Below are 26,826 nucleotides of genomic sequence, written 5' to 3'. Positions count from 1 at the left end.
AGTGCACACAACCGGAGACGGTTAGGATATGAAAAACACACATGCTGAGATCTAAAAGCAGTCACATCTGATTTTTATACTTGTTCTTAATTTTATCTTAAACCTACCCAAACTAAAAATATCAAGGGCATCCGTTTTCTTCAAATTAAAGTATGAAAAAAAAATTAAAGTATGCTTCTGAATCTTCAGATTTTTTTCTGTACATTTGCATTTCATAAATATTAAGAGTGAAAAAATAAAAAAGGTAATTCTGATCTATCACTGGGTTTTATCTTTTAATTACCAATATTTTCCCAGAATTGTTTTCAAATGCTCAACATCACCCTTAAGGTCTTTACTGCATATTACAATGGAAGCTTTTATGATTTATGTGCTTAAATGGTATCATCTGTGTAAAACCTGAGCAAAAATATAATCATCACTCCCTTGCTTAATTCTACATTCCCAGGCTTGAGTTTTTCTGCAAAATCTAATCAATTTCATAAAACTTTCATGAAACCAAAATGAGAAGTTACACCCAGCTCCACTTTTGAGACCTAATGCCCCATTCATAATCATCCCATTGAAATCTCACTCTCAACTCATAAAATGTGCCTTATAGGGTCTATAAAAAGGAATAACCCTGCAGGTGTCCCCCTCAAACCAGCAGGCTAAGAAAGCCTGCAGAGGAATTTAAAGTTACTAAATATATGGGAGGCTGTGGAACTGCCAATACTTTGCTGCTAAAAATCTAGGAAATTACTCATATATATACTCATTTTCTTTGCAGGAAAAAAATAGTTAGGAGCAACAATACAGAGAGGGATTAAATAGAAACATCAAATTTATTCAGCAAGACTCCTCACTACTAGATGCCAATAGTAAATGTCAACAAGAGAGTTAAGATGAAGATACCCTTAGGGAAGACTGTCTTGAGAAAGTCACATAAGTGGCCATTTATTTGTGTTTGTTCCCTGACGATTTAAGCAAGTTTGCAATTAAATTCACTTATCCCATCAGTTCCACTTAGAATGTATCAATTGACATTTCTGTGGAATCGTCCTAAATTACTAAAACATCTCACTGTTTTCTCTCAAGAAAGCACCACAATCGAACATTCATTAACATCCATTTTGACTACTTGATACTCATGCCTTACTGATTGTTAAATTTTGAATATTAATTACTCTTGCCTGAAAATGAATAGAGATGTATGTTGGAAGGCAGGGGGTGTCTTTATTGCCTTGCGTTGTCTATGTTACATTACATTAGCCATACCAGCACAAAAGAAGTATTTCCACAGGGACCTCCAGAAGCAATACTGATTCCTCTCTACTCACTCAGTATGCCCTAGTATTCTCTGTCACATCTACATAGTGGATGGAGAGATAACACTTTATCTTGTACTTGTATAGTAGCCACTATTCTACATCTCTGGTTGCCTTCCTATTGCTCCAGAAAAACCACTAAATCAATGGCACCAAAGATAGCTAGCCTCCTTTCGCCCAACCCAACCCTTGACATGACTGGACACAAAAGATAACTGTCACTCACGTCTTAGCAAACTGTTCACTCATAGAACAGAAGTAATAGGAAAAGAAGCAAGAATTATGATTGAAAAGGAGTTCCTTAAGGATAAGGATTTTGTGCTAAATCCAAAGGTATAAAGTCTCTTGTCAGAGAGGAAAGATGTATAAGATATTGGGTTTCTAGATAAAGGAAAGCTACAACTGCTTGTACCAGTCACAGCAGTTATACCAACGCGTATTTTCGCATGCACCAGTAAACTCAAAACAACTTTTACTTGTTTTATTACTTGCTTCTTTCCTTATTTACTTTGAATGTGACTATCGAAACTACTTTGAATGTGACTTCGAAATGAATGTTCGATTTCAAAGTATTGAAAGTCACATTCAAAGAAATCCTTCTTTTGTGCTGGTATGGCTAATGTAACATAGACAATGCAAGGCAATAAAGACATCCCCTGCCTTCCAACATACATCTCTATTCATTTTACAGTCTTATAAAGAACTGAACACTGCTGTTCCTTATGCTGTGATATCAAACTGGTTTATGCAATCTGCAAAACTCAAGGCAAATATTCAATGCCTCCTCATACAACTACAAGCTCCCCCAAATCACACGCATACATACATACATAGGCTCCCAATTACTTGAAACATTATTTAGTGTGGAAGATTTACACCAAGTAAACTAAAACCATGAAAATAACATTTAGTTTTAGCCTTAAAATATGGCATCTTGAGATTCATACCTAAGTAAATCATTATCTCTTCCTCACATATGAGTGACACTTTGGTTGGGCCAAGACAGAAGTAGATTATGTTGTCTTATCCTGCTATTAGAGAATCTATAGTACTTGGGGTTCCCTGTCATTCAAAAAGGAAGCAATGTTCGGTCTATCTAAATACCTATTTCTTTTCATCAAGAGGAATGAAGTATAGCTAACATCAGGTTTGTGCTATTTTCTACTTAAGACATTTCAGATCTGACAGATCATGTTCATTCAAGCAACAAGACATTTGCATTGAGAACAATTGAACACCTAATTACTTATGTTAAGTTCAGTTAATCTCTTTAGCATCCTATACCTCTCCTTCAGAACAGTTATCCTAATAAGAGTAAATAAACAATTATGTAGCATACAAGGTCCCTGTAAACAGAAGCTGTCTGTTTTGTTCACCCATATATCCCTAGCATCTACCAGAAGGTCTGAATCATACGGTAATGTGTGTTGGATTATTAAATGGGTACACAGTAATATGTGTTGGATTACTGAATGAATTTTAATAAACTTAAAGTACCTCTAACTTGCTTCAAAAAGCTGAGTGTAAATGTCATCAAGTAAGTGTAATAAAATTTTTTAAACTCAATAAGCAGAAATTATATTGAAACTTCAAGACACAGAAACTCATATTCTATACTAGTCATATTCTTCCTTTGGAGACTAACAGTTTATCTGGCTTTAAACCAGATAATTTTCTCATTATGTACATAATACTGCACTGGATATAGGTTTTCCCTACTGTTGAACAACAGCATAATGTCCAATATTAGTTAGCTAATACCTATAGCAAGAACTTGGCAAATGTTCAGTATGATACAAAGTATAAGATATGAGACAATCTAGCATTTAATGTAATTTTCTGATGTACTGGAAACCTGTTTACTGGTCACAGCTTGAAGAAGAAAACCACTCTTATGTAAAGATTTTTAATTTAAAAACATGAGTATCAAACCCTGCAAGGCATCAGACACTCTTCTAGGTGGACAAAACAAATTCCTTTAGCACCCCCACTCTGGTGAGAAAAAAAGAGAAAATAAGAGTCAATAAACAGATAGATGTTATGTCAGGAGGTGGTGTTAAGAACAAAACATAATAAAGCAGGGATAAAAGGGCCAGGGAGTAATAAGCTAGCAGCAGAGGAAGTATATTTTTGATTTACACACTAGATTGAGCATTAACCAGTCCTTTAAACTGATGTCATACACCGGCAGATTATTGAACTCTACCTAGTTAAAAGAAAACCAGGCACGAGAATAGCGGCACTGTTTGATGCATTCATCCATACTCTTTTTTTTTTTAAGTTTTTTTAATTTATTTATTTGACAGAGACACAGCAAGAGAGGGAACACAAGCAGGGGGAGCGGGAGAGGAGAAGCAGGCTTCCCGCTGAGCAGGGAGCCTGATGCAGGGCTGGATCCTAGGACCCTGGGATCATGACCTGAGCTGAAGGCAGACGCTTAACGACTGAGCCACCCAGGCGCCCCCCTCCATACTCTTTAGTTCTGGATAATGTCAACTGTTGTTGGTTTAAGCCAGGCTGAATCCAATAATGAGACCACAGATATTTGCCCCCCAGTGAGAAGAACTATAAAATGCCGTATGACTCTATGGAAAATGGCAGGTCACAGGTTTAATGTAGCAGTTGCAATATTGAAGAGTTTATGCAATATAAATGGGTATGATGTTTCACATAAATAATTTTTTCTTTTTAAAGCCTTAAGTTTGCAACCTACTTTTAGAGTACTATTATAAAACCAATTAGGTTTGGTTTATTTAACAGAGCTTTCTGCTGCCAAAGAAAGTAGTACATGGATGTGTGTGTGCGTGTGTGCGTGTGTGTGTGTGGAAGTTCTTCTCTAAACCCTTCCTGGATATAAAGTTCTGCATTCTATCCCTACTCAACAAGTTGCAAATTTTAAAATATTCTGTATTAACAATTTATTAATGGTTTTGCTTCCTGAAAGTTGAAAGATGTAGCTACAATAATCAAAATATGCTCTAACAGATGCCCTCATTACTGAAATCTACTTTTTACTACAGATAATTGCATTTTCTTTTGATTTGAAATTTAGGAAAGCATTGTAAATAAACCCAGACCATTCTCATATTTCATCTTTCCCCAGAATTCCCTTTTCAAAATTCCTGGAATCCTAACTTTCTTCCATGAAGATTTTTTAGGAATAGTTACTGTGATCAATCATTGGCATCATTAACTGAATGTTTTAAATTTTCACATTATGTTAAACATTTTTTGACTGGATCAATTATGGTAAATGCAAGATTTATGTTCATCAAGGATAATCATTCCAATTTTGTTGTAGCCATCCTGCAGGGCTCTCTCCATTTGCATCAAAAAGTGAAATAGAATATTCAAACTAATGTTTATTTATGTGCTCATTCACACAAATACATATGTACAAGCTTATGAAGTGGAGGAGCAAGGAATGAAAAATCCAACAAATTGTTTAGTATCCAAAAGGTGGGAAATGGCTATGCCAACAAGCAGCAGCACTTGGATGGGTTTCATCAGATGCAAACCACAATATGCCTCATAATGAGATCAAATTTGAGCCTATTTAGAATTCTCTGACTGTGTCTCAGCTCCACCATCAGGAGGATGTGGAAAGGGAGAATCACAGAGTTGATTCTAGTTGGAATATGAGAAATAAGATGTTAGAAGAAATGGCAAAAGAGAAGAATGACAGAGACTTAATGAAGTCTGGGATGGATCGGGGACACAAATTCAGTACTTTGTCAAGGGCAGCCTTGGTTCTGACTTCATGCTCTGTTATCCCATTTGCCACATGATTTCTGCCTGGTTACATCAATGAATATTCGACTTTTCATCTGAAGCACACTCCAAACCCTAAGGGTTTCTCTTGTAAGAGTCCTTCTCTTAATTAATTTCACGACATTTGTTATAATTAAAAGTGATTTTATCACTCACTCTTTCAGTTATTGTATGAAGTCACCCTGAGGACTGAAAACTATGAGCTACCGTGACTGGAAAACTGTTTGTAAAAATCAGGCAGTAAAGTGGTAATGAGTCTTAAAGATGGGACCAGCCTCACTTATTCCTGTAGGTCTCTCACTGATTGCTAAAGGAAATACTACAAATATTACCAAAATATTTTTTTTCCAGGTCCTTCCACATTTTGGCACTGGTTAATGCTTTCTATTACATTTTCTTCCAGGAGCCTTGGCTGCCAGAGGGTGACTCTACACAAGAACATGTTTCTGACTTACATTCTGAATTCTATGATTATCATCATCCACCTGGTTGAAGTTGTACCCAATGGAGAGCTTGTGAGAAGGGATCCGGTAAGCATTGCATGACTTGCTTGTGATTTACTCTTAAAGACATAGTCCCCATAAATAGTGAACATGCTGCTGTTGTCTGGCTTAAACAGCTATTTACATGTGTGATCGGATTTACTTTTACAGTGGAATTTTGCATAAGGCATGGTGTGTCATTTCTATACAGTTATCGGAAGTAATTGCTATATGCAGTAGTAATGGATTGGGAATAATTCAATCATAACCACATAAGAATTATACAACAAATCATGACTTTTTACTACTACTCAAAAATGTATTCACATCTATGGGAAATTTACCGAGCACATCTTGTGAACGTGGGCAGTACGGGGTGTACTAAGGCAGTGCCTCAGTGTGTCACTAATGGGTTACAGGTAAGCCTATATAGGAATGCCCTTAGCGTCCTGGCACTGGGCTGGGCTTGCACCAGTCAACTGAGCTACGAGTAGCTATGCATTTACTCTGGTAAGCCATATAAATACTGTCTTGAGTTGAAAAAGATTTAAATACCCCGAGCTCACTCACTCTCATCTCCCAGTCTCTGCTGATGATCCCCATTAACTTAGCTTAGCCATAAATCAGAGGGCAAGGAAACCCTGATGGAGATGTACAGATGGGTTCCTCTGGGCCCAGGGCGGTGGGAGCAGGGTGGAGAGTGCATTTGAAAGCACAAACAGAAGCTATCTAGCACACAATGAATGACCAAGGGATATTTTCATTTTTGTTTCTCTGCCTAACTATGTTATGCAAGCATCTGTAGATAGCCTCATCTTTCAAAACTGGCATTTGACAGCTCTGCCAACCCAAAGACAAAAATGCGTGAAATCTGCCCAGAGCATGCATCCTGCGTGACAGTGGCATGGCATGGGAAAGCAGCTTAATTTGGCTTCTAATGAATCCACAGTGTTAATAATTTTTGCAGTGTGAATATATCCAGAAGGATATTATGGGTCATCTTCTAAAACCATGGCATCTATTATCTGAGACAGTCTTATCTTACCTGCAGAATGTGATCCAATGCGCTTATCTTGATGAGTTTTCTTTTTTAATGTCAACTGATTTTAACAAAAATAATTTCATTTCATCTAGTCTTCCCAAGACCCCAGCAAAGAATGGATATTATTCCTATTATTAACTGAGAAAACTGAGGATCAGTGAAGGGACAGGTCCTCTGTACTGTGGTTATTTAGGGGTGGGATTCAAACCCAGACATGTCTCACTCAGAAGCCCACCCTCTCTTCTATATACCACATTGTGCCCTTGCTTTATTTCCTTAGGAAGATGTGTTCTTAAAGAAATGGGCTCAATCAAAAAAAAAAGAAATCTTGCCATTTGTAACAATGTGGATGGAACTAGAGAGTATTATGCTAAGCGAAATAAGTTAATCAGAGAAAGACAATTATCATATGATCTCACTCATATGTGGAATTTAAGAAACAAAACAGAGGATCATAGGGGAAGAGAGGATAAATAAAACAAGATGAAATCAGAGAGGGAGACAAACCATAAGAGACTCTTAATCATAGGAAACAAACTGAGGGTTGCTAGAGGGGGGCTGGGTGGGGGGATTGGGTAACTGGGTGATGGACATTAAGGAGGGCATGTGATGTAATGAATAATGGGTATTATATAAGACTGATGAATCACTGACCTCTACCTCTGAAACCAATAATACATGTTAGTTGAATTTAAATTTTTAAAAAAGTAAAAAAAAAAATAAAGAAATGGGCTGAACCATTTCAAAGTGGTAATTGTCCATATTTGGATACATACATTAGGGAAGCTGACTCCTATTAAGTGGTAGAAGCAATTAACTAAGCATTTCTCAGCAGAAAAGACTCAAATTTTTGGTTTCCCATATCCCATTAAGTGTGGAAATCCTTAAAAAGCTACTACTGTATGGAGGAGGCCAGGAAATGGCACTTTAGTCATTAAAGAATCAATGCAGTGCTCAGTCACAGTATAAAGTATTGTAAATTCTTGAGTAGGCTCTCTCCCATCACTCTTGTGGGGGTATCATACCCACGTGTCATTCCACCAGCCCACTCTCTAGAGGCTTGTAGGGTGAAGGGGGCTTCTCATCCATTGTAAGACCATACTAAACCTACTATCTTCCCTAATAGTCTAAATTCAGGATTTCTCTGGATTTGCTATTGAAATACGGAAGCCATTTAACCTTATCCATCAACAAGAAAGATAAAAACTGCCCTGTTTACTTCCAAGAGCTTGTCCTGGAGTCCCAAAAGAAGCATAAAGCTTTTAAAAATTCCCAAGGGCACAATATTGCAAATGATTGCTCACAGCGTTGCTGCTAACTCTTGCCCTATAACTAACGCCCTTGGTCTCTGCACTTGGCTTCCCTAACTCATCCATTAGTCAACTCATTGCTCTTAACAGTCTCATGAGTTATCATCACTGGATGTTTTCACGTTCATAGGACACTTTAGGGGCAGACGTGCCTATATACTTTGCCAGTCACCATGCACAGACTGCCTCCTAGCCACCACCAGGTCAACCCTGCTCTGCCTTGCAGCTTCTCTATTGCCTGGAAACCTATACTAAAGCCTCTAAGGAGATGTCTAGGGACCCAGTTCAACTACTATGCAGCTGATCTCCTGGGAGAATGTAAGTGTGAGCATAGAGGAGCCAGAGAAATTAACAGGAAGCTTTCTTATGGAGGAGTGAGGGTGGCTCTGTTGCACACATTAGGCACTCTCGAAGTGATCTAAGTTTGGTGAAAATCAGGAAAGAAGCTTATCTTTATGGCATGACTAGCACCTGGTTCTGCCAATCAATATATTGTTAACCTAACAGACTTATTACTTTTAGCTATCCAAGAACACACTTCCTAGGGAAAAATTGTAAAATCTTGAAAGGTAGAATTTAATCCAATCAATCAAGTGTTTATTGAGTGCCCCAAACTCAAATTTTAGGCTTTAAGCTGAACTGAATTCATAGAATTTGGGGAACATAGCTATTTATAGCAATCCCTAGAAATGGACCACACCTCATGTGGAAACGGCTTCCTATGTCTCGCAACCATACATGGGGGGTTCAGCCCTTTGTTTACCTATTTCCAAGTGTTTGCAAGATTTTTTTTAACGGAAAACAAAGGAGCAAAAAGACTGTGTGCCTGAAAGAGAAGCCTCATTCCTCTGAGGGCAGACCAAATGAGAATACACCACCAATAATAAGCCACTGACAGTGGGAAACAGGGAACGGTCATAATGTGTGAACACCCTGTGCCCTCTTTCACATTTCCAAAAGTCTTTTTATTCCGTAAGACAAAATTTGGAAATTTGCACCTTTTACCAAATACGTATAAAATGTGTCGGCTAAAAAGAAATGGCTACAACGACAAAAATTAAATCATGTTTGTAAGTTGTGAAGCGTAATGCACTTGGCCCCCCAAAACTAGGTCATTTGTGTTTAGTGTGTTTTCTATTTGCAACAGTTATTGTTTTCCAGCGAGATCTTGCTAAATCTCTTCTCTAACTCTCCGTATGCAAACAACACAGGGCTGCTCTGTCTAAGCAAAGTTAGTTCAAGAAAGGGCAAGAAAGAACCCTCAAGTAGGACATGTCTTATATGTTATTCATCCTTGAAACTGCTTATTTCTAAAAGAGACACAAGTCTTGAAATCTGTGTTGTAGCTCACCTTGAAAATACATATTCTGTTATGAATGCGTTCATAGAAGCCGAATTTATTAAGTATCGTTTCCCATCCAGAAGACTCTGAAAGTGAACTGCAGTTGAAACTATAAATTCAGGCATCAAGAAAGGAGAAATTTTCCCTGTTGTAATATATTTAAATGTATAGGGGATAAACAAGAAGTAGGAAAAGTTTAAGTAGGAAATCCCCATCTTTCCTAAGAGTAAGGTTCTCTACCTCTAAAGAGACAGACAAAATAACATCTCAACACTGAGAATCAGGTCATCAATATATTACTAAGTCACATGCAAAATTATATATTTAAAATTTACTTTAAATGAATTATTTGAAATATTGCATTTTTCTTGAAAAAGTGACATTCCAGGAAACTTAGATTAAGGTTCTCCATAGCCAAGAAGAGTGTAGATAATAAAGAAAAACCCAAGAAAAGGCCAAAAAATAAAAAAAAAACCCACAGTAAATTTTTGAAAAAGCGTAGTTATTGGACATTGTCAATTACAAATATCGATTGAAATTACAACTAACAAAAAAATATATAACTGAGGCCATAAATTAAAGCATATTTATCAGCATTCCATTTACCTGTGATTCAGGTATGTGTCTCCTTTAATATATATATATATATATATATATTTTTTTTTAAGACACTTTTTCTCTTAAGCAAACTAAAGGCAGAGTTGTGGATTATTTTTTCATTTTGACCCAGTTCTTAGGTCACTGAATCAGCAGTTAAGAGGCAAAAAGATTTTCCTTCCAGTGCCCAAGGGAATATATTAAAAAGAAAGTTATTTCTTGTAAAAGGAGGCTGCATCATCCCAAATGCTGTTGCACTGCTTCTATAAGAGTTTATTTAGTTGGGGGCAAAAGAAAACAATGTTCTCACTCCTCAGTAGGGAATCCCCATGGGTTTGTGGTCCCTTTCCCATCAAAGTAGCTAGTTTCTGCCCTTGGAAGTTTTTTAGATAGGCAGAGCCTCTCCTGTAAAACCAAGGGTGAGAATTTCATTCCTTGATATTCTTTTTTAAAAAGTTAAACTCAAAGTAACTCATGGCATAAATAAGGGCTGAATAGAGCCTCAGTTTATTGAGTGATGTGAAAATTGCCCACTGTCATTTGTGTCATTTGAGCATTTCATTTCCATAATATCTAAAATTTCATTTTCTTGTTCTATCTGCTTATTTGATGATCTTCATGTAGAGAGTCAGGAGGCAGAATTAAAAGCATTGTTCTTACTGAATCTAAAGGAAGCTGGCAGCATATTTGTCATTTTCTAGAAAGAAATGTCTCTCTGCACTTTTTCTCTGGGTCTAAAAGGGACAATACAGGCAGATTAGTTTTTACTGGGAACCTGGGCACTTTGCACTTCAAAAGCCAAAATAATCCAGTCACATTTTCTGTAGCCTCTTATATAAGTAAAGTCAAATGAGCCCCAAGTTGTGAAAAAACAAAGTGAATTTCTTCTAATTCTAATTTGTTCGGGACAGATGAGCCACCAGACTATGTCAGAACTTCATCCTAGTCACAGGAAGATCAGTTTGGAATGGATGCCCAGAACTGAGACACCAGAGATAGATGAAACCCAGGGTTGGAAACTGGGTTTCATCTCATACTCAGCCCAGAGGAGGCTGGTGCAAGGGAGGGCATCTCAGTGTGAGAGACGTGACAGGGACAGCAGGGTTTTTGAGATGAGAGAGATCAATGCAGGTAAAAATATATTGGAATTATCCACTTTAGTAGCTTATGGAAGAAATTAGACTGAGGATGAAAAAGTATGATGGATTTGAGGGACAATGCAGAGAGAATGATGGTAAGGAAATATCCTACTCTGGTCATTTATGCCATTTCACTTTACTTATTCGTCAAAACCAATAAATGGTATTTTAACCAAGATCATATGGTGCAGAAAAGTATGGAGGATTTCTTTATTTCCTTTAAAATGTATTATTTATAATTGGCCATTTTCCCATATGGATTTGATGAATTTTTTCCTAAAATGGCTATAAAACATCAACCCAACCTGTAGTTTCTCTCATCTGGCCAATCTGGGTGGTTCCTCTGCACAGGAAATCAGTGTCTTACAAATGGTACCTTGTGAGACGGTTTATGTAGTGAGGCTTCGTGTCAACATTTGCAGCTAGGCTATCATGAATTTCTTATAGATTTGTTTTCATTCTCAAAAAGCTTCTACTTGAGATAGAAGGAATTTTGTACTCTCCCTTGGTGGTACATTCTGTCGGTTCATTGCTAGAAAGCCATGGAGCAAGTCAGTCTGATATTTGCTGTGCTTAGCTGGATTGCTCCAAATACTATAGCATTGATCCTACTGATCTTACAGGCTCTCAAATCCTTAGCTCTTATACTTACTTACAGATCATTCTGCAATGTTAAGCAATGTACTTAACCTCACTTTGCTAATGTGTAAAGAGCAGATGATAATAGCACCTTCCTCATAGAGTCGTTTGTGAGGGTTAAATGAACTGATACACTTAAAAATCTTCAAAACACTGGCACATAACAACTCTCAAATGTTAGCTATTATTATTTATATTATAGTTGCTACCATTGTCGTTAGGCCTTAAGCACTTGCCATTTTCCCATGGTGGCACCTGGTTTCATTTCTGCGTTAAACAGCATAGATTTGGAAACTTCAGAGCATTTGTAAAACAAACAAACAAAAAACTGCTTAAATCCAAAAGGGACGAAGTGTAAAAACAGAATGCAGAGAATACTCAGAGGTTAGTAAATAGGAAATCACCAAAAGGGCAGTGGTCTGAGAAAATAAAACTAAGTCAATCATGGCTTGAGAACCTCTAGTGAAGAGTGACATAATATCCTCATTATACCATATAGAAAAAGACCCTTGAGCATAGCAAGCTGTTAATTGTATTCCCGTGTTGCATTCTTAACAGGCTTTTTTTCCATCATGTGTGTATCCTGCTTTTCTGTTTACTGTGGCTTTGTTTTCAGAACACTTCCAGAGTGCTTCCTTTGCCAATTTGTAGATCATCTTCCAACATTCTTATCTTAGATGGGACTTTTATCTCCAGTGCATTTTTTCCCCCTAAACACACCAAATCCCAACTACCGTTCCATAGACTCAAGCTCATTTTCTCTGAGGCTTTATCAGAAATCAGCTCAGGATTGCATGACAGATTCACATTTAATTGAAAATGTTACATCCTTAAATTCCTCTGGAGAAACACTGCAGTACTTCCTTACAAAGTTATTTAATGCTGACTTTCTGACTGGGGGATTTTTCTCCTTCATTCAGCTAGCTTTAAAGACTGTACAAGTTGACAGTTTTCGAGTTGATATGAGTGCCTTTTGCTCCTTCATTTATCAACTGCACTGGCATCTTGACAAAAAGTACTGTAATTCCTTCTCATGAGGTTTTAGTATACATGTGCATCAAAGTCAGGACTTTCCCCACTGCATTGTGAGTCTACTGGAACATAGATAATTAGGATTATCAGCACTGGAAGACCAGCAAGTAACCAAAACAGGAATCAGGTACTGAGGAAGTTCCTTCTATACCCTAAACCCATTCAGGGTGGCCCATGGACCAACAGCATCAGGATCCCCAGGTGCTCCCTAGAAATGCAGAATCTCAGGTCCCACGTTAGACCTTCTGAATCATGATCTCTACTACTGGGGCCCAAGAACCTGTGTTTAAACAGGCTCTGCCAGTGATTTTGATGCATTCTAAAATTTGAGAAAATCAGCCCCATAGGAAGATAATTACTGTAGATGCCTTTGTTATTTACACTTGAACTGGACATATTTGGAGGGATGCATTTTAAAATGCTTTCAGGAACTCAGACTCCTGTAAGTAAGCCATAGCCACTCCTTTTAGAATTTAATATCAAAAAGTAGATTAGGGGCACCTTGGTGGTATGAGTTGGTTGAGCATCCAACTCTTGGTTTTGGCTCCAGTCGTGATCTCAGGGTGTGGATCGAACCCCACATAGGGCTCCACGCTCAGCACAGAGTCTGCTTGAGATTCTCTCTCTCTCTCTCTGCCATCTCCCTTCTAAAATAAATAAATAAATCTTTTTTAAAAAGGAGTAGATTAAAGGGCATTTTCAACCTTGTAAGATGTATGAAGGGATGGAGAGGAAAAGTTGAGCAATATTCCTTTTTAGTTCTCCATGTATCAAAATAACCCTCTCACTTCAATAGAAGAGAGCTGGGGAAATTACCAACCTAATTGGATGTCAGTCTCATTTAATCCATCCTCCCTGATAGACAAAAAAACGTTTGCCCACAAATTCACGGTGTTGTTTACTCCAGTTCCAAATAATTCAGGGAAGATCATGGAGATGCAGCCTCCATTTCCCAAAAGTTTGTGCCCACACAAGACAGAATGATCTGCACATCACATGGATACAGGAGGCAGAACAAGCCAGAGCCATAGTGCTGGCTGGTGCCTTGTTGACATTCATACATATGTTGGCCAGCTTTTCCTGGAACATTCACAGAAGAACAAAAACGTGATTTCCAGGAACTTATCAGACTCCAACAAAATTGACTAGAAGATCAGAATCCTTTTCGTTTTGGCTTTTAGTTGTGATTAACCTACCTCTCTCCCACAAGGATTTTCTCTACATTTTTACTCACTACTCCTCCCCATCTCCTAGTTCTTCTGGATGGTTGCATACCAGTTTTCACCTGTAACCAATCCTGGCGGTCTGTGTGGAAGTGACTAGAATGTGGACAAAGTCCTAATCTGAGCAGTCATTCACAGGAGACTGCATTGCCCCTACAGGCCTGACTGCTTTTTCCAAAGGAAACCCCACATTGACTCTGAAAGTATAAAATACCTCTTCCGTTGTACCTGGGCCCAGTATGGCATGTTTCCCTAAAGAAACCGGAAGAAGCCCTTTCCAGCATTTTCTGATTCACACAACATCCTGAGACACCCGAGAATGACACAAAATACTTCTCTGGAGGAGCACTATCGCAGCTCCCCAAAAGTTCTAAAGAGAAAAGTAATCAAAAATCTCCTGGAAAAAAGTAATCAAAAATCTCCCTCATAGGAAGATAGAGACCTTGAGGATTTAGAAATATCATTTAGAAATAAAAACACCCCAGAAAAGAAAACTTACACTCCTGTGACTACAGTAAGGTAAATGCTAATCTGAAAAGCAGACGTATGATAGGCAGGAAAAACCTAGGATGAAAACAAGAAGGTGAAAATCTTCACTGAAACCTGAAATTTGAGGGCATGAGGCACCAGGCCAGATGTAAGTTACCTTTGAAATAAATATATCACATTCCAGAGAAACATTCTCATTTCTCCCTCTTAACTCTGCACATTTGGAATGCAGTTCAGGGGTTGATATGTTGGGGAAACGGATGACATTCCTAACAGCATGAAATAATCAGTTACCTAATAAAGAAATTGATTTAAAGAATATAAAGTTCTGGGGCGCTTGGGTGGCTCAGTTGGTTAAGCAGCTGCCTTCAGCTCAGGTCATGATCTCAGGGTTCTGGGATCAAGCCCCACTTTGGGCTCTCTGCTCAGCAGGGAGTCTGCTTCTCCCTCTGACCTTCCCCCCTCTTGTGCTCTCTCTCTCAGATAAATAAAAAATCTTAAAAAAATAATATAAAATTTTGCTTATAAATTTACAAATTATTCTCCTTAAAATGAAGGCCTAAACAGAGAAGCAGAATTGTGGATTTGTGCACTAGGGGTGTTGGGCATTATTAACATTTGCCTATAAAAATAACATTCTCAGATAATCAAAATTATCCTCCAAAATTCCTTAAATCATCTATCAAGTACAATATACATTCCTGTACAGAAATACTTAGGCACACAAAAGTTTGAGGATACTTTGGGTTATTTTTCTGGGCAACTTTCTCTGCTGGGAATGCTGAGTTCCTTGCTTTCAAATAGCTTCCAGAATGATAAGGGACCACTCACAAAAGGGAGAAAATGGCAGTGATAAATAACATCACTAATTTTTTGCTAAGTCTTTTTGGAAACTTTCTAAAACTGATATTGTTTTGGAAACTTTGTAAAACTGATACTGTTTTAGAAAAGAAAAGCAATAGAAAAGACAAAAAAAGTGAGTCCTTGGCTCTAAAAATGTAAAATAATTTACCTTCCTTTGATTATATGTCAAAATACTCAGATACCTCATTCTCCCATAACATGTCTCAAGACAATTCACAAACTCAAATAATTAAGTAAGGGAAATAAAACTCTTCTCAGCATCCCTCATCTCATCAGATCTAGTATCTCCCATTTTGTTTTGGTCTTATAACTGGGTTCAATAGTGTTTCTAATGAATGAGAAATAAACACACACTTCCCATCATATTACAGAGAATGGGAACACTTGTAAACTTTTTCATGTAAAACCAAAAGCTAATCATGAAAACCCTTCTCCAATAATAATACTTTAAAATGATCCTGAAATCAAAATTCCTTCTCACAGATCGGGGCAGACTGATGAAGGGCCCATAAAGTAGGACCTTTTTCAATCATTGGAGAGCATGTTTTCTCTGGATTTTCTGTTTTCTAAAGAACTGCTATTTGGAATGATGGGGTGGGGAGAAGAGATACTGAGTATATTTGACTCACACAAAAGCTTGTTTTCTTTTAATTGAAATGATAAGGGAAGCAGCAAAAGACATACTTTTAAATAGGTCTCATATAAAGATGGCCATTGGAGAAAAATGTTTCAATTGCATACATAAATAGTACTTCAATAGAGAGCATCCATCTTCCTGTCACATGCAGTTGAATTCAGCTGATAAATAAGTCTTGCATCTCTCCTTTATGAGAAAAAAAGTGATTATGGATTTTACCTGTAATAAGCTCAAAGGCCTTGAAAAGTTCTGGATGATTTGCATGCAGTGTAAATAATTGAAAAATGTGAACCATTGTGACAGAGTAAAAAGTAGGTATATTATCAAAATTAAACTACCAGGTTTATAGGTGACTATAGTTTTAAATATGTTATTTAACCATTATTTCAAGACTGGGAATGTTTTAAGATAAACTGCAGGGCTCCTGGGTGGCTCAGTTGGTTAAGCGACTGCCTTCAGCTCAGGTCATGATCCCAGAGTCCTGGGATCGAGTCTCGCATCGGGCTCCCTGCTCAGCAGGGAGTCTGCTTCTCCCTCTGACCCTACCCCCTCTTGTGCTCTCTCTTTCTCAAAAAAAAAAAAAAAGATAAATTGCAAATCACGAAGATTGGAAGTGTTTTCAGAAAGAAGAATTTGTATGCTCAGCTTGAAGACCGTTGTGCAAAGAGAAGGAACTGCTTTAGCAGGGCTACAGGGCATAAATGACAGGGAATTGTTGGCCTTCTAAAGGTGCCAAAACTTAGAAGAACATGGCAGAGACTCAGAAGGGCACCCCTGCCGGGGATCCTGCCCAGCACTGTAAGTTTTTTATTGATGTCAATAGCCTGACCCCTTCAGACATTTGCGAGAACCATAGGTCTGTTAGAAAAAAAGGACCCTGGAATTTATTTGTCCAATCTTGATTAAGCAGCTCTCGTTTGGATACTTGAGAAATAATCAAATTAGTTACCAAAATGTTTTCAGTGAACAACATTATAAGCACTACCCAAAGCCATGTTCATTTAGATTTAATTGGCACCTACTGCTCACCTATTGTATAAATATTACTGGGTTGGGCGCCTGGGTGGCTCAGTTGGTTAAGCGACTGCCTTCGGCTCAGGTCATGATCCTGAAGTCCCGGGATCGAGTCCCACATCAGGCTCCCTGCTCAGCAGGGAGTCTGCTTCTCCCTCTGACCCTCCCCCCCCTCTCATGCTCTCTGTCTCTCATTCTCTCTCTCGCAAATAAATAAAATCTTAAAAAAAATTTTTTTTAATATTACTGGGTTTAAATCCTGAGGGTCAAGATAGGAGAAACAGCAGAGACAAAAAAATGATCAGGGAGACACATATTTAACAGCAATTACATGTTCACTCAATGTGTACTCTAAATGTCCATTAAGTAAAATGTAATAAATTAACCTGGTAAATTTAACCAATATAGACCACAAATCTGTCTTATTCACGGTTTTCAAAAATGTCTTTTCCTTCGAGCAAAATATCTAGAGATTGACTTATCGATTCTTCTTCCCTGGCTCAAGAAAATATGACTTTGCACCCTTCCTTCTGTGTTAGGGTGCCAGTTGAAATCCACTGTTCTACAAAGTCAGGCCATATTGTAGGGGGAAAGATTATATATAGTCCATGGTATAGATTTGGGTTATGGAATGTGTGTATATTCATGTTTAAATTGTACCTTGACTAATGCACTTTCTAAAAGTCTTGCCATAGATTTCTCAGATCTGAAATCTTAAGGCAGCTGTATTATCCTCGAATGTTGTATAATAAATAATGAAGAAAAAGATGAGAAATTATTTAACAAAGCTAAATGTTCTGTAAATTCAGTAGAAAAATTCATTTCTTATTAACCCTGAACAGCTGACTTAAAACTTCAGGCAAGACTGGTGTCAAGTATTAATTTTTCTGAAAAGCAAAAACAATAAAAAGAATTACCACATTAAAAAAAAAACATTTTAGGCGCCTGGGTGGCTCAGATGGTTAAGCGTCTGCCTTCGGCTCAGGTCATGATCCCAGGGTCCTGGGATCGAGTCCCGCATCGGGCTCCCTGCTCAGCAGGGAGCCTGCTTCTCCCTCTGCCTCTCTCTGTCTCTTGTGAATAAATAAAATCTTAAAAAAAAAAAAAAAAAAAAAAAACCATTTTAGAAGCTTTAGGGAAACATAAATAATCATGCTTAGTCACTGGAAATCACTCTGAACTTAGAGCAAACTTTAAACTTTCTACTTTAAAACATGACAAACCTAGCAGCTTTGACTTGACAGAATTAATATGGAAGCCGTACCTATTCACCTGATATTCCATTTTACCAATGAAAGGGAGAAATTGCAAGTATTTTTTGTAAAAGAGAAGAGTTTTTGGTCACATACAAAATGTATTATGTGAATGAAGTATGCACTGGTTTGGCCCTTGCCAAAAATTTCCACTGTAGAAAGCTTACCTTTGGCAGCATTTCTCTGGGCCTTCAAGACTCTTAAGTTTCTTGGGAGTACAGTTGGTGTTTGACCACTTTAATCTTCCAGCCTAATGCCTGCATCCAGTATAAGATTAATAAGTATTTGTTATGCCACATTCCACATCTGTGTTTCCTATGGTTCTCCATCCCCATTCCTTTTTAAATTCTTCAATCCTTCCACTCTAAGGTTTCTATGAATGATAGGATTAAATGTGTAATCCTTTCCAGAGGTATGGCATTTTAATAAGGAAAACAGTCTTAAGCTAAAGAAATGAAATTATGTGGCATTTCAGACATTATGAAGATGGTGGAGTGAGTTCTGGGAGGCAAGATGGTATTCTCTAGCTCCCTTTCAGACCTGGTAACATACCCATAGGGCAAATGGTACCAAGAATGGTTCATTGTAGATTCTTCAATGGCTTAAAGATAGGATATAGGCTGTGACCTACTGTTGCCTGCATTGCTTCCATAGATCAGTGCTGATTTCCTTTCTACTTCTCATCCCAAAATCCCTCTCTTGTCCCCAGTACAACATAGGAACACCTCAAAACATTGACCACCTGTTCTAAGGTTGGTCTTTTCTAAAAAAACAAAAAATTCCAAAGCAGTTTTCATATGGAGGTACTCTTTCCCCCACTGAATTTTTTTTTAAAGATTTATTTATTCAATAAATGGTGCTGGGAAAATTGGACAGCCACATGCAGAAGAATGAAACTCGACCATTCTCTAACACCATTCACAAAGATAAAGTCAAAGTGGACGAAAGACCTCAATGTGAGACAGGAATCCATCAAAATCCTAGAGGAGAACATAGCCAGCAACCTCTTTGACAATCGCCCACAGCAACTTCTTTCAAGATACATCTCCAAAAGCTAGTGAAACAAAAGCAAAAATGAACTTTTGGGACTTCATCAAGATAAAAAGCTTCTGCACAGCAAAGGAAACAGTCAACAAAACAAAGAGGCAACCCACATAATGGGAGAAGATATTTGCAAATGACACTAGAGATAAAGGGCTGGTATCCAAGATCTATAAAGAACTTCTCAAACTCAACACCCAAAAAACAAATAATCAAGTCAAAAAGTGGGCAGAAGATATGAAAAGACACTTCTCTGAAGAAGACATACAAATGGCTAACAGACACATGAAAAAATGTTCATCATCATTAGCCATCAGGGAAATTCAAATCAAAACCACATTGAGATACCACCTTACACCAGTTAGAATGGCCAAAATGGACAGGGAAAAAAACAACAAATGTTGGAGAGGTTGTAGAGAAAGGGGAACCCTCTTACACTGTTGGTGGGAATGCAAGTTGGTACAGCCACTTTGGAAAACAGTGTGGAGGTCCCTCAAAAATTTAAAAATAGAGCTACCCTATGACCCAGCAATTGCACTTCTGGGTATTTACCCCAAAGACACAGATGTAGTGAACAGAAGGGCCATATGCACCCCAATGTTCATAGCAGCAATGTCCGCAATAGCCAAACTGTGGAAAGAGCCGAGATGCCCTTCAACAGATGAATGGATAAAGAAGATGTGGTCCATATATACAATGGAATATTACTCAGCCATCAGAAAGGATGAATACCCAACTTTTACATCAACATGGATGGGACTGGAGGAGATTATGCTAAGTGAAATAAGTCAAGCAGAGAAAGTCAATTATCATATGGTTTCACTTATTTGTGGAACATAAGCAATAGCATGGAGGACACTAGGAGAAGGAAGGGAAAAATGAGGGGGGCGGAATTGGAGGGAGAGATGAACCATGAGGGACTATGGACTCTGAGAAACAAACAGGGTTTTAGAGGGGAGCGGGGAGGGGGGATTGGTTAGCCCAGTGATGGGTATTAAGGAGGGCACGTAGGGAGCACTGGGTGTTATATGAAAACAATGGATCGTGGATCACCACATCAAAAACCAATGATGTATTGTATGGTGCCTAACATAACATAATAAAATTTAAAAAAAAAGATTTATTTATTTATTTGAGAAAGAGAGAGAATGAGCAGGGGTAGGGGCAGAGGGAGCAAGAGAGAGAATCCCAAGGAGACTCTGAGCTGAGCATGGAGCCTGACGCAGGGCTTGATCCCACGACCCTGAGACCATGACCTGAGCTGAAACCGAGAGTCAGATGCTTAACCAACCGAGCCACCCAGGTACCCCCCATTGAATGGTTCTTAAACACATTGACACACAGTATTTTCTATGCTATACAGATAAGAAGAATTTTCTTAAGTGTGGTTGGGAGATATAATTGGAATAAAATCCACAACTGAACATCAACATTCTGTAGAATTTTGAGGTTGACTTAATTTGTTAGACTAAAGAAAATCTTTGCTCTATAATTCCAATTCCATTTTTAATCAAATTACTATAAAAGCTCTTCATGCCATTTGATGGTAAACATAGATTTGTCTAATGAGTGTACCCAATCAAGAAAACTGTAGGATCTCTTCTCTTGATAGTGACATTATTGCTCAACAAATTTTGTTTTATTGAAACACAAACAGATAATGAAGACACTAAATGGTGTCTTCTGAAGCCAAAGTGGATAGTATTGCTTTTACTTCTTAGGATACATATCATTCACAGTAGAATTATTTCTTTGTTGCCCATATTAGTGAAGAAAATAAAATAGAGCATAATTCACAAATTCCATATATTTTTGGCTTGGAACATTTGTTGTTTTACTTGGGAGTGATCTAGTTATATTTGAATATAGATTATTTCTTGCAACTTGGGAAATAATTATTCTAAACAAAATTACAGTATTATGACTGCTTCCTGGAAGAATAGTCAAAAAGCTATTTAGCTTATTTGATCTCAGAGTTAATATCTTATTACCTCATGCTGCTAAGCAGAAAACCATCCCAGAATGATGGGAAGGACTAACCTTAGGCAAGAGGACCTCTCTGTTGAATACCTGCTTTACTCCATCCTTGAGGGAAGAGTTATAATCAAGTCAGAGATTATATGACTATACCTTATTCATCTTGATATTCACAGAGTTAGTGTAGTTCCTGGCTCCTAATAGGTGCTCCATAAATGTTTGTTGAATGCAACTGAATGACCTTGAATATCTCAGGCACGTGATTCTTCATTAGGAACCTACATTAGAAACTCCTAAAATATTTTGAAAATACACAAGGGAGATGAGGTCTGGTTATGTATATTTTGTAAGTGTTCCCCAGGTGATACTGATAAACAACCCTAGTTATGAACCACTGATCAAAGTGGTGACCAATTTTATAAAAATTTTAATAATCATCTTGATCATCTAGATATATCCAATTATGTCCATGATATATTGGGGAAAAAACTAATAGGCTGGTGATTTTCAGAATTTTTGTGAACTTTTGAGCCATTTATCCTCAGAAAATATCTTACCCTGAACCCAAATACAATTGATCCTCATTATTCAAAGATTCCATATTTACAAATTTGCCTACTTGCTAAAATTTATTTGTAAGTCCAAAATCCATATTCTCAGTGCTTTCATGGTCATTCACAGACATGCACAGAGTAGCAAAAACACTGAGTCACCTGATGTACATATTCCCAGCTGAGGCTGAACAAGGCAACACTCTGTCTTCTTATTTCATCTCTCATAGTGTAAATGTCCTTTTCACAGTCTATTTAATGCCATGCTTTTCACATTTTTGTGCTTTTTGTTGGTGATTTAATTGCTTAAAATAGCCCCCAAGCACAATGCCTAAGTGCTGTCATATTCCTAAGCACAAGTAGGCTATGATGTATCTTACAGAAAAAATAGATATGTTAGATAAGTTTCCCTCAGGCAGAAGTTATAGTGTTGTTAGCCATGAGTTCAATGTTAGTAAATCAACAATATATATTAAATAAGTTATCTTTAAACAGAAACAAATAAAAGTTATATATTGATTGGTGGATGAAAATATTTTGACCAGAGGCTTATAGGAACCTAAACCTGTATTTCCCCTTGGAGCAATGGCTCAGTATTTGCTAATTCAGTTTTTGCAGTAACTTTGTAGAACATAACTACTGTGAATAATGAGAATTGACTGTCTATAAAACATGAAGCCAAACTGCTCTGGATGACAAAGAGCCACATATTTGCACAGGGCTATCATCTTTATCTTCTCCCTATCCCCTCCTCTACAAGTGGCAGACACCTAAGCATCTACACTGGGATTCTTGACCCAGAAGGTATAGGGCTTTGAAATAAGAGTAGTCTTCAAAAATGAATGCGGAGTATCGACTGAATTTCTTACTTCACCTATATGTTTGAGTTCATGTGCACCAGCAAGTGTTTGCTTAGCAAATGCAAACTAATATAAAATTAAATCAAATAATTCCAGTCAGGAAGGTATTCAGATAGAAAAAAAAAAAATCAGTGCCTTCCTAAGCCAATTATAAATTATTTTGGATTACCTGATGTTTTGAATTATTTGCATTACTGTTCCACTTTGGTCAGAATCAGAAGTTGCTTCTGTCTCTGAAAATGCAATATTTGCCTTCTTGTGGACCCAGCTGGCTTTTCCCTATGTTCTATGAGTCCTGAAAGGACTGAGCACATTGGATTCTCAGTAAATAAATTATTACTGCTATGCATTAAATAGAAATGTGCAGTCCTGAAAAGGTTAGTGCAGCACTGGAAGTCATGTTATGGCTATCATACTTTGTAAAAAAGAAAGCCTGAAATCAGTCAGATTCAAAATGCAATAGGGAGCAACTGGGAAAATAATAATGCAAACAATCATCTCTAATACCTAACGTCTTGAATAGTAGATGTTGTTGTTGTCATTGTTGCTAGACAGAGTTAAGCACAGCTAAATATCCTAGGGTAGTGATCCTCAACCAGGAACATTTTGCTCCCCGGAGTATATTTGGTAATGTCTAGAGACATTTTTGATTTCATGAATGGGCCGGGCTGCTACTGGTGTCTAATGGACAGAGGTCAGGAATACTGCTAAATACCCAACAATGCACAGGACAGCACCCCACAACAACAAAAAAATCATCCAGTCCAAAATATCTCTAGTACCAAGATGAGAAGCCCTATTCTAAAGATGACTATGAAATAATTTAGGGTTCTGTTATGTAGTTTAAGCAATGATTATTTCTATACAGACAACAATATGTAGCTGATCTGATTCCCCCAGAGATGTGGTTCCTACATCTGCATTGAGTACTAAACAAGGATGCTATTCCTAATCTCTGTGCACCAAACATGTGGATCCCAATATAGAAGCTAAGGCTCCCATATCACTCACATCAGTTGGGTTCAGCATAGCTCCTGGCTCATATATGAGAATTTATCACTTGGTTCTCTCCTCTCTATTGCTAACGAGACATCACCAACAGATCAATGAACTTTAGGAGCATCATTAACAATTTCTGGGTTATTTGCCTCATTGGCCACAGAAAAAGGGCCATAAAAGTCATGTGAAAAATCCTTGGATGCTCTCAAAAATTATGGGCCTTAGAAACATTGCAGGGAAATCAACCTGTCTAGTCTATATAAGTCCCCAGAATGTAACAGGAAAAGAACATTTTGAGGACAAGGCTTCCATTGCCCTAGATGGCTGTTTACCTGTAATAGTAATGCTCTATGCACTGTCATTCTGATTTGAGGAGACAGAGGGTGGCACGTGTCCACAGATGCTTGGGGAAACTCCCTCGAAGGCTGAATACAAATACTTTGGCTCGTTTTCACATTACCCTCTGTTCACGGTCAATATCTTCCACTGACTTTCTCCATTTCTTTCTGACAGCTGAGCTGCAAGATTTTGCATTTCTTTCACCAGTACATGATGGCCTGCAATTATTTCTGGATGCTCTGTGAAGGAATCTATCTGCACACACTCATCGTGGTGGCCGTGTTCACCGAGGAGCAGCACCTTCGGTGGTATTATCTCTTGGGCTGGGGTATGTATTTTTCCAGCTGAGTTTTGAGCCACCTTCACCTCTGTCTGCATATTTACAGTCTTCTTCTAGTCTTTCTGGTCTCAGAAACTGATCAGGGGCCTAGGTCTTGTGAGGAATGATGGGACACAGGTGGGGGCAGGAGTTCAGTCTCCAAGAGAGCTTGGTAGAAGCCCTTTAACAAGTTCATATGGATTGTGACCAGCATGGGAGTCAGTGCAGAGAAGGAGGGGTGTGATTATGCATTTCTCCAGGAAACAAACCCAGCTACCAGATGGACAAATGTGCCCTGACTGAGAGATCTGATTAGACCCTCCCTTCAGTTTTATTTATCATCCTGTTTGGAACAAAGGAGAGTTTCACATTCTGAATTCTGTATCTCCTCCATCCAGGCACCACTTCCCTTCCTCAGAAACATTCCTTCTTATCAATCCATCAGCAGGACTCCTCCAGTGAAAGGTCAGGAGGTAGAATCCCACCAAACAATAGACATAAATAACCTCATGGGACTCCAAGTGCAGCCTACCTGACACCACAGTGCATGGCAATGACTTTGAAAAGCCTGTGGTTGGTTGCTTAAACCATGGCTGCTTCTGTACAGATTGACTAAGGTGGGGTGTTGAGGTCGATGAGGCCACTCTAGAATTTCTCCCCTTCCCCCAGGGGTTGCTAAAGTCTAGCTCACTCTGATGGAAGGAAACTAGGTAGGTAGTGAGACAGGGAGAGGCAAAAAGCTCTGGGACAAAAAAAGCATGCTGCCTTACCAAAAAAAAGACACATCCTGTGAACCTCCCATACCAGAGGAGGATCCCGACTGTAGAGCCAAAGGCTTGCCCTTATTCTCCACTGATAGGGTGACTATGGCTCTTGGAGCAGAAGCTGTGGATTACTCTCAATTAAGCCTGCTCTTTAATGCAGCATTTTGCAGAGCCCCTAAAAATATTGATAGGAGAGGAAAGAGTTAATGAGGAGAGAAGATAATCCAGAAGCTTTCTGAAAACATCAACCTTTGTATTTAAACCCCTACTCAACAGGCACTGTCACCAACTGTATGGAAATATGTCTGGGAAGTCATGTAAGTGACCTAAAATCTTTCACAGTCTACACCAGGCCTGGCCCTATGCAATATTTGTTTCCATAACACCCTTCCTAACAGGTATATATGGACTTTAGCAAAACACATGACCCAAAACCAATAGGACAAAAGTATAGTGGTGGGCTAGTGGGGCAGATATTTGGGGTATGTCATCGATGAACTGATGATGCTTCGTCTCTTTGGTTGCAAGTAACAGAGAATAAGATTTTCTAATTTAAGCAAAAAGAGAGAAATTATCAGAACCTAGAGTAGCTCATGGAAGTCAAGGGCTGAAATGGACCAAGGCTACTACAAGTGTTGTACACTGGGACTAGAAAACCAGGAGCACTCTCCTTCTATCTTTTGTCTCTGTCTTGTGTGTTTTGTTTTGTTTTGTTTTTTTCCTAAGCATCTGTTTTAACCCTTCTCTTTCTCTACAGACCACAGATCATAGGGTCTCTGCTCCCCCAATCCTAATGGTCAATTAAAGCTACCCCAAATTTTCCTGAGCTCACATTTTTCTGTTCCAGGTACATAAAAAGACTAGGTGCTTGTCTTTAAGTCCTAATTCTGAATAGCAGGACAAGAGAATCTGATTGCTCCAACTGAACTCAGGGGGCCAGCCACTGCTCAATGAATAATGGCCACGGACTTTGAGAGGGAGATTATCACATAGTGCAAACATGTCTGGAGATGGGTGACCCATCCAGAAAAAATGGGAGAGGGGTCTTTGCGAACTGGACAACCCATCTAGAATATACCCCAAACCACCTCACCACTGTTCCCCCACAACCCCCTTATTCTGTTACCTTAACGATCTAGCAAGATTAGAAAGCAGGCTTGTGACTGTCCTACAGTGCTGGGTTCTCTTGCTCTTCCTTGACCTCAAAACAGGTCAGAATACAAAGATCAAAATGGCCTTTTATTATTTTTTCTTTTAGCTGCAGCCTTCCACAAGAGGCTGATCTTACCTTTCCCTGACCTTCTCAGCCTCATATGTACCTTGTCAGAGATTTCTTGTCCTCCAAAGCTAATCATACCAGGAATCAACTGAATACAGGTCAATGACCCCAATAGTAATTCTGATCATCACAATAGTAATGATTGGTGCTGGTCAGATGCCTTCCAACTGAAGACCTGAAAATAACATCCCACCCCTGGCCTGCCACACACACACACACACACACACACACACACACACACACACACACACACACCATTTCTGTCTGATGTATTTTACTTATTTCCTTTAAAATAAAATCTATGGCATATTTCTTATACTGGTTTTGACTATTCAAAAACATCTATCTGCCATACTCAGAAAATTTCCCATGGAAGAAAAAGGTTGTAAATTTATTCTTGCCTGTGACATTCAGCAGAGATGAGGACACCCTGGAAGGAACAATTTATAACTACTCTTTCCATTCTGATGCATTGTGAATTAGTTATAAAACTTTTGACATCATCATAGACAGCTCGATGAAGACATCTGCTTAACACGCATAAACAATTCAAAGA

The 26,826-nt window shown here is 38.3% G+C and overlaps 1 protein-coding gene across 1 annotated transcript in view; it reads left to right on the top strand.

Annotated features, from left to right (window-relative positions):
- The window catches only part of CALCR (calcitonin receptor), a 63,269-nt gene that overhangs the window by 20,325 nt on the left and 16,118 nt on the right, over positions 1–26,826 (top strand). The window contains exons 6-7 of the mRNA XM_021689772.2: positions 5,482–5,608; positions 24,083–24,236. Of these exons, the coding sequence (XP_021545447.1) occupies positions 5,482–5,608; positions 24,083–24,236 (281 nt within the window). The remainder of the gene's footprint in view (positions 1–5,481; positions 5,609–24,082; positions 24,237–26,826) is intronic.

This window comes from Neomonachus schauinslandi, chromosome 12 (assembly GCF_002201575.2).
Source record: "Neomonachus schauinslandi chromosome 12, ASM220157v2, whole genome shotgun sequence".
Taxonomy (NCBI): Eukaryota; Metazoa; Chordata; class Mammalia; order Carnivora; family Phocidae; genus Neomonachus; species Neomonachus schauinslandi.
Note: the sequence above shows the minus strand (reverse complement) of the source record. Positions and strands in the feature narration are given on the sequence as shown.